This window comes from Semicossyphus pulcher, unplaced genomic scaffold, assembly GCF_022749685.1.
Source record: "Semicossyphus pulcher isolate SPU_LCO1_2020_fin unplaced genomic scaffold, fSemPul1.0.p SCAF_20, whole genome shotgun sequence".
Lineage (NCBI taxonomy): Eukaryota > Metazoa > Chordata > Actinopteri > Labriformes > Labridae > Semicossyphus > Semicossyphus pulcher.
The window spans coordinates 6,035,183-6,052,736 of NW_027211694.1; the positions used below are offsets into that span (position 1 = coordinate 6,035,183).

The window sequence follows — 17,554 nt, forward strand, 5'->3', positions numbered from 1 at the left end:
CACTCTGGTTCTCTTTTAAAATGCTTAAGGACACACTGCAGGCAGCCGAATTGTTAGCCACAAACATAACTTCACAAGTGGCCGTCTAATCAATTATTGTACTTTTTTATTCCTTATATATGGATGAAGTGTTATAAAAATTTGAATAATGTGAATGGGGTTTGGTTGTGGAACATTTTATAAAGCTAAAAATAATGAGCAAAAGAAGAATACGCCTCATTTCCCTGTGGTAATTTTAAGAATAAACCTAATTACATTAACTTAATTGAGTTCATGTAATTAATGTGCTTAATTCTCCATGGGGACAGTAATGCACAACTCTCTCTTTGGTAATCCCTGAAAACACTTCAAGTGTTGGCTGTTAATGTCACCCCCGAGCACAATAGAACCAAAGTAGTGGTAATGCTGCCACCCAGAGCAAGTTAGCAAAAAACTATTTTATGTGGGAGAGACTAAGAATTTAATTGAATCCGCTGGATGGCACATGAGAGGAGATGCTGAGGATAAGAGGGACAAAATGGAGCTTTTGTGTCGGGGATGGAGGGCTGATTTCTCGTCTCCGACCACACAGCTCTGTAAGTAAGAGCAGAAAAGCCCTCCAGGAGAAAAGTGAACAACATTGAGCCACAGACTGGGTACAGCTGCCAAACGCTAATAAGCAGAGCGAGAGGGCTCACAACCAGGCTCTTTCCGCACCACGGTGCCTTTTTGTCATTTGGGGGTTTTTTTTGTTTGAAAGTTCGACTGCTCTGTTTTCAACTGTGAAGCTCAAACATGTCAAATTCTCGAGAAAAGGGATCTGTTAACTATAACAAGCCGCCGTGGTGGGAAGTTGAGCGTGGACCTTGAGTGAGAAGGTGAAACTTGATTGGACGGTTATTTGCATGTGTTGTTGTGTTCCACATGCAGTCTTTAAAAATGTTACGACCAGCTACATTAATTAAATGGACATTTATTGCAGTTTTATGGTGTGATAGCTCGACTTGTTTTCAAAGAAGTTACACTTATATCAGAAATTTTTAACATGTATCTTGTTGAAAGACAAACATTGTCTTAAAAATCCCTTCGAGACATGTGAAAATGCTCTGATTTCAATTATAAGTGTGTTTTGGCAACTTGGAATGCTTGGAAAGATTCTGGTGTCCACATTACATTTGTATAAGTTGCATGCTTTACTGTGATTGGCTTCCAGACCATGAGTGATGTCACAGCTTACTCATCTTTAGCTGAGATTTAAAGTAGCAATCTTGAGGATCTCAGTTTTGTCTCTCTGGCGACACCTATGGCGATAAGCGGTAATGCAGGTGTCTTTTGGGACCTCACTCAAATTAAAATCTTTCACATTATAGCTTCAAGGTGCTTTTATTAAATGTTATGTTCGTATCAAACTCTGTACATACATCTTTTTATATGTTGAAGCTCAAACATCCAAGTGAACTAACAATAAACAAACGTATTAATGGGATGGGAGCTTTAATGAGCCATCGCAACCTCACATTACTACTGAGAATGGCCATTTTTTGCAGTGTACACACAAGTGACAGAATTTACCAGATGGATTCAGTCCACCTCCAGAATCTCTTGGCGAACACACGCATTTTCCTCGAAAGTGCTCCTCCGCTGATGTCACACTCATTGAAGGAAGTTAGTCTAAATAGGATGGAACAGGAAGCTCGATATTTCACAGAGCTGATTGAACTGTCCAGTCTGCCACTAGGAGAAGGAGGGGCCTCGAACTTGGCAGCCTTTCCACCTGAGATGCAGGGACGGCCATCCGGCACATTAGCAGGGAAATTCCTACTCCTCCTCCCCACATGAAATATTCTTTTACTGTCCAACACGGGCCACTTAAGGTAGACCAGACCAGAACCATTTCTGAGCCTTCTTTAAAACCTAGAGGGATGGAAACGTGAGCTGGGCTACCATGCGGGACATTTGGTTTGCTCATACGTGAGGTTTTATTGTGGTCGAGGCCACTAGACGGAATAAGTTATCACATAAAACTGTCTCCAACTTCTCTGACTTCCTCTTTTCTGACAGGAACAAGTATTTCACATTGACTCCAGGACCGAGTCTGGAAAAGGGAGGTGCTCCTTCAACCCTCAAGTGAACACCGTCTCCGTCATGCTCAGTAGGTGCCTCCTACCTCCACCCTCATGATTTGTGTCTATGCAATTCCCCTGAACACTTGTAAAAATGCGATTACCAAAAAGAAGAAATCAAATTTGTATGGGCCCCAGTCTGCAAGGCACTCATGCAGAAACATCCAAGGCGGAAAAATGAGGCCAGACTGTAAATTCCAACAAGTGAACCTGATTACCCTGGGAAAAGTAAGTAAAATAACTTGACTGTGTCAAGTCATGCGTTATTTGAGTAAGCGGTACTTTTTAAAGATGTCTCCAAGTACGCTGTAAAACCTGATCAGTTAGTTCAACTCAAACCATTTGTTAAAATCAGTGAGTATTTTGAACTTCTCAGTTAAGTCAGATGAACTTAGTTAAGTAGTTTATCTCAACTTAAAACTCTCCTGTGTCGATTCATTTTAATTGAAGAAACCGATTACCTTAAACCTTTTTAAGTTGCATGAACATAAAACAAATGCCGTAAAATTCGATGTAAAAGACGCACTTTTTATAGATTTCTTTTTTTAATAGCTTCCGTGTCATGTGACCCAGTGTCCTCAGATGAATGCTAGATGTTAACACTCACTTGGACAAATGAGACACACCTCATTACATTGGATTTAATTGCTGCTAATATTTTATATTAATATTTGTATGTAAAATTTTATGTTTAAAAAAAAAAATTTCAACAAACATGCACCGTTGCAATCGCCATTGCATCTGCCGCCCTTACAACAATCAACATTAGCTGCCAGCTATCGCTAGCTACAGCACTTCTTAGACTAAATAAGTTAATGTAACTAACTGTGATCACTTACTGCAACAAGTGTTCTTAAAATGATTATCACTCAAAATGAGTAAGTACCACAGTAATCATTTTTGAGTTACTGCTAATTCATTGGGATGAGTCAAATTTCTTTAAGGATTGAGTTAACTTACTTGTAGGTTTACTTGTTAGGTTTAACAGTGCAACACTGTAGTGCCAAAATCTGCAGTTCCACAAATGGCCACTTGAGGCTGCCTCCAAAGCGAGTTAATCCCCATAGAGCACCATGTTAATACTTCATCCCACAGACATAACAATGTTTACACCCTCATACAATGAACTGTTTGGCTTATTTCCATAATGATTACATCTCTACAGAGGATGAACACTTATATCACTTACATATTATAATTATATCAAGGCTTTGCATAATTAAGGGCGTGGCAGCTTTGAGTGACAGTTGGGTGCCGCTTGCTGTCTACTAATTACCTCAGCTTATTCAAGTTAGACTTTTGAGTATCTTGTTCAAATATGGTCGCTTCCAGTTTAAAAAAAATGCCGAACTTGTGCCTTAAAACCAACAGGGGGATGTCACATAGCTAGGTCATCCTCTTATGTACGGTCTATGAGCTAAATTACATCTTCAAAATATTGTGAAAGTTTAAAGAATTCCAATTTCAACAAAACTTTTTAAACTTTCAAACACAGGCCTCCAGAGGCTAACACATTACCTCCTTCAGGTCAAGTTGCACCTTCCCCTTTCTCTCTCCTTTGATCTCTGATTGGTCGAGCGGTGTCGGGTGGCTGTTGACACGTCTAAAGGCGACACATTGCACCCCCGGCTCTGCTTTCTGACACCTGAGCACGGCCGTGTCAGCAGCAGCTTTGCCAGCTAGTGAGCGACTTCGGAGATGCCCAGGAAGGGAGCCAGAGGGGAGGGTGGATTAACCCAAGGGGGGGGGGGCAGGGAGGAAGGAGCTGTGCCAAATAGAGTTGAGGTCAAAGGCAAAGCACAGTGATGCAGCACTCCCAGCCTCACAGGACAATCGGATGTAGTGTCTGCGCTTGATAAAAATCAGCGCTTCATCTCCGTCATCTTCATGTTTTGGACTCTCTGTGGCCGTCTGTGTGCTGTCGACACTCGCTCCTTAGCGAGCCAGCTTGGATGCGTGCCACATACCAAAAATCCTCCAAAACACATGGTCTGCAACTGATGGGCGATGAAGTGAGAGTAAAGGAATGATAAAAAAGCTTGAAGGCGGTGTGGAGAGCACAAAGCCTGTTATTAGCAGGACGCACACAGACTGTTTTTTATCCATTATTAACTGAACATATTTCAGCATTTCTGGGTTATTTCTTTTAAGACTTGACAAAATATGTTAGCATATTGCTCATTTAATGTTTGTGGATTCCTCCAGACCAGGAGCTGTTCTCAGGCATGTACATTGACTTCATGGGGACGGATGCTGCCATCTTCAGGAGTCTAACCAAGAGGAATGCGGTGCGGACAGACCAGCACAACTCGAAATGGCTCAGTGGTGAGCACACAAACAACTTTTAAAAACTTTTTTCTGTGCTTAATTTGATATAAAAATAAGTCTCCATATAATCCTCTTTCTCATTCAGAGCCAATCTTCATCGACGCCCACCTGATACCGGACGGAACGGACCCGAATGATGCCAAATTGTACTTTTTCTTCCGCGAGAGGCTGACGGATAACAGTGGAAACACTAAAAACATCCACACCATGGTGGCCAGAGTGTGTCCGGTGAGTCACTTGATAAATCAGCAGTGTGGGCAGCGTTGGTTACGAGATGCTAAGTGCAGCTTCTGTCCACAGAGCGACATTGGAGGACAGCGGAGCCTGGTGAACAAATGGACCACCTTCCTCAAGGCCAGGATGGTGTGTTCGGTTCTGGAGGAGGACGGCACCGAAACCCACTTTGACGAACTGGGTCAGTAAAACACTTGTGGTATATTATTTTTAAACTTCACTTATTTGAGAGGCTTCCAAGCCCCATTTTATTTCTATGATCCATGAAACCGGTTGAAAACAAACTGTATTTAAGGGATACACGCAGCCAGAGACCATGCTAATTCCCGAAAGCTTTCTATTTTTGTTTCAAGGTTTCCAGCGATTTCTCCATAAACAATCCATGAAACTTCCTGTGTTTTGTCTGGATTAAAACCTGACCCCTTATCAATTTTCAAAACAATAATTCTGCTGATTTAAGTTACCTTGTGTTATATTGTGAGCCTGTTATTCCAGCGCGTTCTTAGCCTCAGATTTGAACACTACAGTCAGCGTTTTCCCCTGCTGTTCCATGTAGATCATCAAGCTAGTCCGTCTGCCGTCATGTGCTGTTATTCCTTCACGCGTTCACCTCATTCTGGCTATCTCACCTGCAGGATGAGGTGATGCGGCTTATAGGGGATTTTAACATTTGTCTATGTGTGCACATGTGTGTTTTCCCTCACAGAAAGTATGTTTTTGCTGGAAACCGACCAGCCCAAGGGCCTGTTGGTGTTCGGAGTCTTCACATCCACAAGGTACGGCCGCCGGCGACGAGGCCAAGTGTAACATTCCTGCAGGCCTCGGTGGTTGCGTTAATCACTGACTGGATCCCAGCGGGAGTTGACGTGCTTGTCAAAGCGCCTGTTACATAGAGACGTCATGTGTCATGTAGCGGGGCAGCGTCTTCAGATGATCAACTATCAGTAACACGGCCTTCGCTCTGATGTTCTCTCCCTCTGATCGCGAGCAGCAGCCCTTGATTTTGCTGACAAAGTGCATGGGGTATATTTATAGTACGCATTGACACATGATATGTGTTGTTGGACGCGTTCCACAAGCAGGGGTAATAGTACACAGCGGGATTTTTGAGTACAGAGAGAATTCAATTATAGCTTTCTTCAGGTAGGTGACACCCGAGTCATGTTTCTCAGCTGGCAGACGAAAAAGAGGAAGAAATGCGGCTCACCTTTCTCTTTTAACTGTAACTTGATGAACATCAGATCAAGACATAGAAAGCTGATTGATGACTGTGTGCAGTTTCCTTACATTTGCTCTATAAAGAAACTTTACGTGTGCTATCAAACTGGCTCCTTTGGTCAAATTTGGGAAGAGCTCAATTTCTCATGAAAGATAAAAGGAGTAGGATGTAAAGAGGAGCGGGTAATGATAAACTGAAATGACAGTTTGAGTTCAAATTACAGGAGAAAGAAGAATAAGATACGTTCACTTTTTCTCCTCCATTTGTTTAATGCAGCATCTAAAATAGGCTCTGTTCTGTGTTTCTTTAGGATCCAATGCAAATGTATTTATTAAGCACAATCAAAACAACAAAATTGTGGCGCATGTGTGACGTCCACGGTTGGCTCCGGTTGTAACTCTTGATTTTCCTCGCTGACAGTCGCTTTCCTTTTGTTTGCCTTCATCTGAGCGTCGAGTTTGTTTCATTTTCTTTGGATTTTCACTTATTTTTGAAGTTGTATCTGTAGTCATCGATCTTTTCTTTGTTTGTTCAGCCATAGTAGATTACTGTTTACTCGCAACACTCGCACAGACCGGAAAAGCAGCTGCTTAGCTCCGCCTACCCTCTCTGGCAGACCAACCACTGCTGGCTGATGGAAAACACGTCACTAACTGGGCGCCGCTTGTGATTTTTTTTCTGCCGAAGTCGCCACAGACACCCAGTCTGTAATACTGCAAATGCAAAGGCTTTCATCAGCGGGCCATAGGCTCAATCACCATTGTGTTACCTCATTCAGCGATAGATAGAGACTTAACAGACATTTATTTAAATGAAAAACTTTGAGATTATTACTTTAAAGACAGACAGTTTGTGAGTGTTCCAGAGCTTTGGAGCTGCAACTGAAAAGACTCGGTCACCCCCTGAGCTTCAACTTTGACCTTGGGACAGCCAGAAGCAAGCATGTGTTCACTTTCCTCTATTGTATTTGAACTAAACTTAATAATAATAATAATTATTGACCAAATACATCATATTTTACCCCCCATTTGATAGCATGACAAGCTTAAGAGACTCTGGCAATAGGTGAACGGTTCCCTACAAGAATAAGGATGGGAATATGATTGTTACATAGTGCACTTCTTAACCCACTCAACCACCAGACTTCCTTGTACATTTTAAGTCTTTTACAAGTATGTAATTTAATGTGAAAAAAACGTCCCTCCAACTTTTTGCTAATTAAACTACTCTCAATGAAAATTAAAAGTCAAAGCAGACAGGATTTGACGGCAAATTTGGGGGTTTAAAGTAAATAACACTTGATCCATTTGTTTTGATCTCTAATTGAGTTCGACTGGTTAACCGAGGGTGACACCGCCGCAGGCCCGCCATTCACTTGTTACTTCAGGATCACAGCGAGTCTGCAGTAGTGTATCCTGGCTCAAAGAACACAGCCAAATCAAACAGTGAGGTCCTCCAGGTCCTTTAGCGCAATATTATTTCTATCTCAACGTTGTGTTTCTACCCCCGGCTTCTGTTCCTCCTCTCCACAAAGCTGCTTTTATGTGTTAAGCAGCAGGGCTTTAAATGACTGAGCCAACCACATCAGATCAATGAAAGGGAAATAGGTGAGCTGTCCCCATTGGAGAGTGGCAACAGTTCCACCCAGATTGCATGACTCGCACATCCTTAGAAACGGAGATCTTGAAAAACAGCTGCAGAATATTTTATCTAGGTGGGTCTCTGTTGTCTTTCTTTGAAAATATGCATCTCATTTCCTCAGCTCCGTGTTCAAGGGCTCGGCAGTGTGTGTGTACAACATGGCCGACATCCTCACAGTCTTCAACGGGCCGTTCGCTCACAGAGACGGGCCCAACTTTCAGTGGGTGGCCTTCCAGGGACGCATCCCCTATCCAAGGCCTGGAACTGTGAGTTCATTTCTAGGTCATTCATTCATTAGTTGGTTGTTTCAGTGCATGAGACTGAAGCAAAACTTCATATGAAATATTAATCTTAACCATACCTCCTTACACATTGGGAGCCACAAAAGAAGTTGAGAGAAGAAAGATCTTTTATCACCAGTGTCCTTAAAACATTCATGATATTCATTCATTTTTTAACAACCTTTTGCTAGAAAAACAGTGACAACCAAACTGAAAAATAACAAACCACATTTAATCTGTTGCAGCACCAGGAGTAATTTAAAGATAATTTCTCGTTAGTTACTCAACTTCAAATATTATACAGATGTAATATTTAAGGCAATAGTCTGTATTAATTACATCAAATCTTTTAAAAGCATTTTGCCATTCGCACTTACTGGCTGTAAAAGTGCTATAAACGTTTAAAGTGCATCATAAAAAAACATATTTGCTCAAACTGCAATACATTATGTACACTGTTGCCTTTATATAACTTGTGTGTATAACCTGTAAACCAGTCAATACCATAATTATGTCTGGACAATCCCTTCTGTAATTACAGCGAACAGAACATTTGTAGAAAATTAAATACTTGCAAAAATAATTTATTTTATGACTACTACTTCAGACTTGAAGTCAGTTTTTTTTTTACATTTGATAAAGGCAGCGAAAGGTGTTTTGCCATCTGCAAACATAATAAACTGGAATATCCTTCCAACATCACAAATAAATCTATAAAACAAATACATACGCAGAAGAAATAAAGGCCCCAATATGGAGCCTTGTGGAACTCCATACTGAACCCGTATACATTCAGATGAATTTTGAAAACATTATATATACAATATATTGTTTTCTACTAACTTAAAAAACTACTATGTACAAAATATACCACACAAATAGAGATATGTATTTTGACTAAATTTTCACCTATTATGGAAGATTAAGTTACCGCATCAAAATGATTTTTTCTGATGCCAATACACTCCCTCACTTTTGTTTCTCCAGTGTCCCGGTGGAGCCTTCACACCTGACATCCAGACAACAAAGGAGTTCCCAGACGACGTGGTGACCTTTGTACGGAACCATCCAGTCATGTTCAACCCGATATACCCGGTGGGGAGGAGACCGCTGGTGGTTCGGACCAACGCCGACTACAAATACACATCGGTGGCGGTCGACCAGGTCATGGCTGCTGACGGCAACTACCAAGTGCTTTTCCTGGGCACAGGTATGAATTGTGTCAAATTTAAAATGCGCCTTAGAGCCCAACTGAAACTGGAGTCTTGACACTGATTCTCTTCTCATAGTTAAAGTGTCTTTTTTTGAATAAATACACATTTCAAATGTCAAATGTTTTTAAGAATTGTGAAAAAATACGTACTAAGCAGGATTTTTTCGTATATTTCAAACTTTTCTTTGCAGCTCTTCTACTGCAATGCCTTGTAACTTATTTGATGATACACATATTCATTCAGATCTGTTATCTGCTAAAACTGGCTATGCAGATTTATCGTTCTCGTACTAATGAGCACATTATCGTGAAGTCAAATCCTGTAACCAGGCAGCTCAGTTAGAAGCAAATCAATATGCAACGAAATGATGAGTTGTCTGTGAGGTGTTTTACGAGTCAATGATTGTTGAGTGGAGTCCAATTTTATCAGATAAACAGATAACACTGTACATTGTGGGTGTGGTAACAAATTTGAAAACACAGACACATGACACAACACGCAGAGTAAATCATGCGATAAAAAGGTCATAGACAGGGCGACGAGACAAGGTCCTATTAGAGAGGACTTTTGACCTCAGTTTGATTGCATGAAATCAGATTAGAAAACCTGCAAGTGGGTTGGAAATGTAGAATAGAAACCTATTTCTGTTTCTGTGCTTATGAGATGGTGGTTAAAAACCTGATTATGCGTGTCCACTCACGCACGTTCGCATTCAGCAAGCTGCTCTGGGATTTTCTCTCACAGCTGCTCGTGTTTATCAGACAGCCTGGGTTCTTGAAGAAAAGCCAGTGCTGTCTGTCCAAATCTGCACCTCGAAATGCTGCTTTTGTCTGAAGGATGAGGGAGACGTTCTTATCTGTGATTTCCAGGAGCCTGTTACTGTCGCTCCCTTCCTCTCCTCTGCCGCTCAAACTCCCAGGACAAAACAAAGTGACGATGGGAGTGTTTTATTTTGCCCTTTTGGTAGCCCTAGTCCTCCCTTGCGCTGGCTTAAAAGCTTCCATTCCCACTCCTGCCACAGTGGATTTTGCTGTGCAAACTGGCCATGGCTATCATGCCTAATTCAAAAGCAAACATAGGCAAAGGAAAACAGGACTTGGAGTTTATTTTTTCCTCCCAGTTTTATTCTAGTTTCAGTGTTTGTAGCCATATCTGTTTCACACAGTTGTTAGGTGCTGGCGTGTGGTAACAACTCATGACATGTCTGCTTTCTGCCCCCTCCTCAGACAAAGGTACAGTACAGAAGGTGATTGTGCTGCCCAGCAATCATTCCCTGCATGAGGACCTGATCCTGGAGGAGCTGGAAGTGTTTAAGGTCAGCCGTCTGTTTTTCTCCCCCTTTCTGTCTTGTATTCCTCTTGACTTTCATCCCGTTTCTCCGCCTAAATCAAAGACAGGGAGTTGGAAGAGGAGGAGGAGGGGGGTAAGCTTGGCCACAACACAAAGGCCAGGGGCAGGCAGACAGACAAAGGCAGGGTGGCATTCAGGAGATGGATGTTCTGCAGCGGAGTGCAGCGTCGAGTGATGGGAAACATGCTGACATACTGAAAAGGGTCTGGTTGTTGCCTCGAGTGTACAGTGCTGTTTTTTCTTCGCTCAAATCACTACAAGTGTGATCAACCTGTGATCAGACGTAAAGGCCAATGTCTCTTTGATCTCCCACTGCACCTGGGCTACAACTCAGTCAGAACAGATTTACTCACAAAAGATTAATTTTTTTTAAGACATCTGGCAAGAGGACGGTCCTGGATAGCCAACTAACAATTTTTTATTAGAGTAAAATCAGAGAGGCTATTAGAGTAAAGTCAGAGAGGCTGTGTCCACAAAAAATAACCGTTAACAAATAACCATTGTGAATAGAGTAAATATGAAGCTATCGCTAGCAGCTTGTTGACCTAGCTAGCTTAAAGAACCACCCATAAAAAAAGCATTGTCTGATTTTTCACCTCACTTTTTTGGCACATAAGTACAAATAAGTAATATTGTGTTACTAACTGAGCCTAGAAGTGCTGGTAGATTACTTTTTATACCGTTGGACATAGCTAAACTAGATGTTTCTCTGTGTTTCTGGTCTTTGCGCCAAGCTAACCGCTTAGCTAGCAGTAGCATATTTACTGTACAGACGTGAGAATGGCTTTGATCTTTGAAGAAATCTAATAAGCTTGTTCCCTAAAATGTTCCAAAAACATTTGTATGGAAATGTCTAGAAGCTCTGAATTACACTTTAAGCTATGCTAACTTCTTTGGAAAAAGTCGGATAAGCTATTCTCCACAAGAGAAAATCACTTTCTAAGGATCATTTTGGGAAGTTTGTTATTCTCTTTCTTGTTGAGAGACAGAAGAGAAGTTCATAACAGCCCTATGTCTGTAGGGTAGATATAAAGCTACTGTAGCCGTTGGTTAGCCTAGCTAACATAACCCCACTGCTTTCTTTTGTTTTTGTAGCTTCATATACTTAAGAAACACGAGTTATATGGATTTAAAAATGAAACTCTCAACCAGAAAACTAATATGCGTATTTCCCCCAAATGACTCATCCTTTAAACTACGTATGAGGGAAATAACTGTTAACAGAGATCTGAACTTGGTTCTCCTTTTTTTCAGAACCAAGCTCCTGTTACAAACCTGAGAATATCCTCAAAAAAAGTAAGTGCCATTAACTTTCCTTTCCTCGCACATTAAGTGTAGCTTTATTGTTGTAATATGTTATTCATTGTCTGTGGCTACTATGTAATGCACGCAACAGAACTCTCCAGTGCATAATAAGCCTCCCAAAGGCAAGGAAATAATAAGCCATAATTGTTTCGGCGCTCTGCCTCATTTTCCTGTCAGCCGGCCACTTATTAAGACAAACAGGGCGGCTGACATTTGAACTGTTTGCTTTGCAGCAACAGCTGTACGTCAGCTCGGAGTTCGGGGTCTCGCAGGTCTCCTTGCACCGTTGTCACGCTTACGGCTCGGCTTGCGCTGACTGCTGCCTCGCCAGAGACCCCTACTGCGCCTGGGACGGGCTGAGCTGCTCCCGCTTCTATCCAACCGGCAAAAGGTAAATGAAGGTTTACAGTTTTAGGGTTCATAAGTGCAGTTTTGCGCCTTTAAATTTCATGCAAAGAAGTGTTTAGTGTCCAATAAGGACGTTTCTCTTGGCAATAAAGATAATATGCACCAGCTTTAAGCCCAAAAAGTAATTTTTCAGTGTTAATAAGTAATGACAGGTGTTGATTAGGGAGCCCAGTCATGCCGGCAGTTATTCAAAACATTCAAAAGTGTTGAATTAGCATTAGATCATGGACGCACCACATCCAGTCAAACTAACTGTGGAAATGTAAGACAATATCTTAAACAACAATAAAAGAGAACCGCACACAACTTTTGACTGGACTCCCTCAGTACAAACTTCAATGTAAGCCATGTCCCTAATTCTCCTTTTGTTGTTTCCCTCCGTCTGTCTAGACATAACACAGACGAGGAGGTATGAGCGACACCTCACCTCTAAAACCCTCTCTGGTCTCTTTAAGGACCGGCTGTCTGTCTCTTGACATTCCAGTCAGACGCAGGTCAAGTTTAGTTTGGTCGCAGAACAAAAGCTCAGCCCCTGTTTTCCTGCGGAAAATGTGTCAGCTGTTTACGTGTGCTTTTCCTCAAGCTGTTTTAAATGAGTGTGCGCCACTGAGTGGAACACCAGTCAGATTTTCCTCTATATTGTTTTGGCTCCTTCCGCAGTTTTAATGCGAGGTGAACATGTGAGCAGAAAGATTGTTGTGACCGTGTATTATTTCTGTATTTAGCTACGGTTTATTTATACTCATTGCTATTTATTTCTTTTTGCAGGAGAAGCAGAAGGCAGGACATCATGCATGGAAATCCACTGACTCAATGCAGAGGATTCAATCTAAAAGGTAATTGAAGCTGCAGTATATTAAAAATGTCAGAGGTGTCACTCATAGGGACAAACCCACTGAGAATTTTTAACGGCACACATATTACAATATTATCAACCTTGCAGCAGCAGGCAGCTTTTTTCAGAGTGTTTAATCCCACTGTAAGCTACCTGCACAGGAAGTAAAAATAGCAAGAGGCTGGCAAAGAAAAGCTGCTAATTTTGTTGATGGACACACTCTCTGGTTTTAATATATTTGGGGGAAATTTAATAGACACACACATTCTGGTTTAAATGTCTTTGTGGGGACTTAAACTGACACACACATTTTCTGGTTTTCATAACTTTGTGGGGACTCTTACAAACAAACTTAGAGTCCTGACAAAGATACTAATGCGTGTGTCTAAGTGACAGACGTTCTAGTTTTGATATATTTGGGGGACATTTAATAGACACACACATTCTGGTTTAAATGTCTTTGAGGGACTTAACTGACACACACTTTTTCTGGTTTTCACAAGTTTGTGGGGACTCTAACAGACATACTTAGACAAACATATTAATACCTTTCTCAGGATTTTAAGTGACACACCCTTTCTGGTTTTAATATCATTGTGGTGACTTTTACTGAAAACACACTTTCTGGTTTTAATATCATTATTGGGCCTTTAACTGACACACTGTCTTTGTTTTTAAGCGGTGCTAAAACATATGTCGATACTCAACTTGCATGCATAAGTTGGACAAAAATACAACTCCATATGAATGCTAAAGTTGCCAGCTGTGTGTCGCTAGGATGTAAATAGGCAACATTTAAGCCCGAACAACTTTATGAGATGATAATATGTCCATGTTTATTTGCTTGTTATTAAGCTACACTGCCCCCAAATGACCAAATAAATCAAGTACTGCAGCTTTAACTTACTAATTCTTCCTTAGATGTATATTTGCACAAAGCTTCTGCTGTGACTTTAGTATCTTTGTTTTCTTGTGCCTGTCCAGAGGGTGTTTGTGCTTGTTAGTGAGTCCAGGTACCGCACAACATTCCTCGAAATTTCACACACTTGACTGGCAGGGTGCACCGTAATAAGAGGAGAGGATTTGCTCCCCAGAGTGTTCCATTTCCTCAAACAGTTTATATCCCTAAATTAACACGAGCTTGGGGAAAGAACCATATGGCCATTACCACTAATTAGTCACAACCCTGTCGTATATCCAGCTGCGTGATGCACCATTTAGCTGCAACCAAAACGACACGGTAAATGAGACCGAAGTGAGCTGGTCTGACGCAGCGATGTTTTGTTTTGTTGGCCTTTAGAAACGGAAGAAGTGTGGGTGGGGTTTGGCTGTGCTGCCAGTGTCAGACTGAGCTTTGTGTCAACATTTCACTCTCACTGTTGGGACTTCAGACAGATCCGAGTCCATCTGTGGGGTTTGTGTCTGTCAGCAAGTGACGTCTGATGTGACGTCTGTTGTAACTCGTGTGTGTGTGTGTGTGTGTGTGTGTGTGTCTTAGCTTACAGAAACGCAGTGGAGATGACACAGTACGGAGTGAAAAACAACACCACCTTCCTCGAGTGTATTCCCAAGTCTCCTCAGGCCTCTATTCGCTGGCTGATTCAGCGGGACAATGACAGGAGGAAAGAGGTCAGTTTGACATTTAGAGAGGTCAGAGGTCAAGCTCAAGTGGAGCCAAGGACGCGATTATGATCTTTAAAAGATAATACAACTGATTAAATGTCCTTTTTCAGATCCATAGTTGGATGTTTTGGTCACATAGTTTAATATTACATCATAGCAATGACACAGTTATTGCCGGCAGAGCTTCATAATGAGCGATGATACAGATCAGACATGATATGGACCCTGACTAATGACTGCCCTCTCAGCGGGGAAAGGTTTTACAAATATTTGACACCCCTCTAACCTCTCGAAAGGCTGCGATAGATTAAATAAAGCGGGGCGAGAGAGCGCCTGCTTGATAAAGACACATCTTTTATGGATTTAGCTCTCACCTCTGCGGAGTAGACTCGGAGTAATGGCCCTTTTATAGCCCTTTCCCTCATGAGGATAGAAGTTGGCCTTAAAATAAATCACTTTAGTTTTATAGAGTGTTATCATTGTGAGGGTTTCGTAACTTAAGCCTGGCTGAATTTAAAGTAGTTAGAGGATAGAAATAAACAGTGCTGTATTTGCTGCCTGCTGTAAGAATCACCTCAGCCTCGTGGCTATTTCAAATTGGTGACAATGAAAGCTTTTCTTTTACTTTGTCTTGGATATGAAATACCCAAGGCCAAGGAAGACACCATCAATTAACATGCACTTTCTGTGCTCTATATATTTAGTGGTTTACAATGCAAATTTCCAGCAGCAACCAGACATAAAATGCATCCTTTTCTTGTTAAGTATGTGTGATTTGAGGGAGGAAGAAAACGATTTCTTCACTATAACAAAACATTAATTTCCCAACTATAGGTGAAGCTGAGCGACCGCATCCTCTCCACAGAGCACGGCCTCCTCATCCGCTCCGTCCAGCTGTCCGACCAGGGCCTTTACTACTGCCTGACCACCGAGAACAGCTTCAAACGCACCGTCGCCAAGATCCGCCTGCGAGTCCTGAGCGAGGCCATGGTGAGCGTGCTGACGGACAAGCAGCAGTCGCCGTGGGCCTGGGCCACGTCGCTGCACCCGAAGGTCCTTCTGGCCGCCTTCAGCCCGGCAGAGAGCCTGGCCGTGCAACAGTACTGCAAAGAGCGGAAGGAGCTCCAGAAGCTCCAGCAGAGGCAGCTGCAGCAGCCGCCTCAGCCGCCGGGGCCTCTCAGGGGGGACCTGGCCAAGCTGAAGCCCCTGCTGGACCGGAGGAAGAGCCGCAACCGGCGTAACCACCTCCCAGAGGTGTGACGCGAAGACTCACAAACTGTTTCATGTCCGGCTCTCATCTCAAACTGCAGAACTTCACTGTGGATGTACAGTTAAACACGGAGGTGGGCGCGGTGGAATCCTGATTCGGCTCTTTTTTTGCATGAGGTACTTTGACCAGATGGCTGTGACCTACACTAACACACACGCACAGGCACTCACAAGCCGTTAATTTGCTGTCGCAGCCACAAAACAAACTGGAACGGCCCCTTTTATAAGCGCTGCTTATAAACTGTGGACTCAGCTGATGTTACTTATGATCTAATCCCTTGAAACGCAGCTACGGTCAATGACTTTATCTTATAATAGATATTTGAGAGGAAATTGGACTGTCCGGATATTATCTTACGATGGATTTGTTCTTTGTTCACAAAAGAGGATGTGATTTAAAATCATGGAGGAAAAGGAACAAAAGGGAGACAGATGCATGTTTGACTGTGGGTGCCCTCTCCAACGATTACACTTCTACTCACACCTCTATATTTACTGAAGCTATCCAAGTTGTCTCAGATCAGTGGAATTAAATAAAAAAGGTCATAAAAAGTCACTTTGTGAGAAAATTAGAAGTTTTTCTCTCCCGGGTTGACAGCTGCACCCGCTGCCTACAATGCCACTGTTCAGAGAAAGCGCAGATGGCGAGCGCTCCACATAAAAAGTGTTGCATTACAAGTTAAAATGTGTTAGTTCAAAGGCCAATTCAGCCCTAATGTTAAACAAATACTGAGAAGAATACGAAACTCTTATACGATCTCTCCTATATTTATTTCCATTATTCAGACGTACATGTAAGAGAACATGCCTCACTGTAATTCAGCTGTATATTGTATCATATTTCAATTGTTTCAAACAAAGAAGCATGTTTATGGAAATTCATCAGTGTTGTGAAAGTCTCGTAATCCTCGCCTGGATTAGATTTGAGCAACCAAACTCGGAAATGCGCACATTTTCTTGAGTAAAAAACCTGGAAACATGGATCATCAGATGCTGAAATATGACAGTATCCTTCTCTGGATCCACATTATCAACTATAAATACTTATATGGTAATTATCAGTAAAATAGTCTGTGGGATAGACCATTTGACATATGTGAATAGACTTTTTTCAAAAGCATAGTTAATGTAGATAGATTATTTGTTGCTTGTGTACAGTTTGTTCGTGTCATTCTTTTAATTTAATGTTGTGCCGAGGTTTGTGAAAATGTTCTCATTGTGTATATAATTCAACATATGTCTCCCACTACGACTGTATCTGCAAATTGCAGACACATACAGTGTTGTTTTCCGTCTCTGCTCCGTGTTTAATAAACCTGTGCGACCAGCAGCTTCCCGTCAGCTTCAACTCATAAGTGTAATTTTCAGTGTTATGAAACGTATGTATTTGTATTTATTAATGTCATGATAGCCTGAATAAATTCAGATGAACCTCATTTTTACACAAAGATTTTATTATTGGACATTTTCATTGGTGTCATTTCTCAAAATGTTGTTATTGGCCAATACATCATCCCACTGTAAAAGGCAACGTGGTGGGACGTGTCCTGTTACTGTATGATAACAGCGTTATTATACTGCTTTAGGAACAGTCACAATGTTTTAATGTGATGTGGGAAAATATGCTTGTTTCCTTAGAGTTAGATGACAAAATCATTACTACTCTTATATCTGTGGGTTAAAAAGGACAGCTGCTGACATCCACTTTAAAGGGCCAGTTCGCCGATTTTCAACCTCAGTCCTAT

The 17,554-nt window shown here is 41.7% G+C and overlaps 1 protein-coding gene across 1 annotated transcript in view; it reads left to right on the forward strand.

The window, feature by feature from the left end:
* sema3c (sema domain, immunoglobulin domain (Ig), short basic domain, secreted, (semaphorin) 3C) overlaps nucleotides 1-17,220 on the forward strand; it is a 43,550-nt gene extending 26,330 nt beyond the window's left edge. The window contains exons 6-18 of the mRNA XM_069670879.1: nucleotides 2,041-2,131; nucleotides 4,308-4,427; nucleotides 4,516-4,658; nucleotides 4,731-4,845; nucleotides 5,371-5,440; nucleotides 7,646-7,790; nucleotides 8,793-9,015; nucleotides 10,246-10,334; nucleotides 11,624-11,665; nucleotides 11,908-12,065; nucleotides 12,851-12,918; nucleotides 14,416-14,546; nucleotides 15,375-17,220. Of these exons, the coding sequence (XP_069526980.1) occupies nucleotides 2,041-2,131; nucleotides 4,308-4,427; nucleotides 4,516-4,658; nucleotides 4,731-4,845; nucleotides 5,371-5,440; nucleotides 7,646-7,790; nucleotides 8,793-9,015; nucleotides 10,246-10,334; nucleotides 11,624-11,665; nucleotides 11,908-12,065; nucleotides 12,851-12,918; nucleotides 14,416-14,546; nucleotides 15,375-15,800 (1,821 nt within the window). The 3' untranslated portion in view covers nucleotides 15,801-17,220. The remainder of the gene's footprint in view (nucleotides 1-2,040; nucleotides 2,132-4,307; nucleotides 4,428-4,515; nucleotides 4,659-4,730; nucleotides 4,846-5,370; nucleotides 5,441-7,645; nucleotides 7,791-8,792; nucleotides 9,016-10,245; nucleotides 10,335-11,623; nucleotides 11,666-11,907; nucleotides 12,066-12,850; nucleotides 12,919-14,415; nucleotides 14,547-15,374) is intronic.
* The last annotated feature ends 334 nt before the right edge of the window (nucleotides 17,221-17,554 follow it).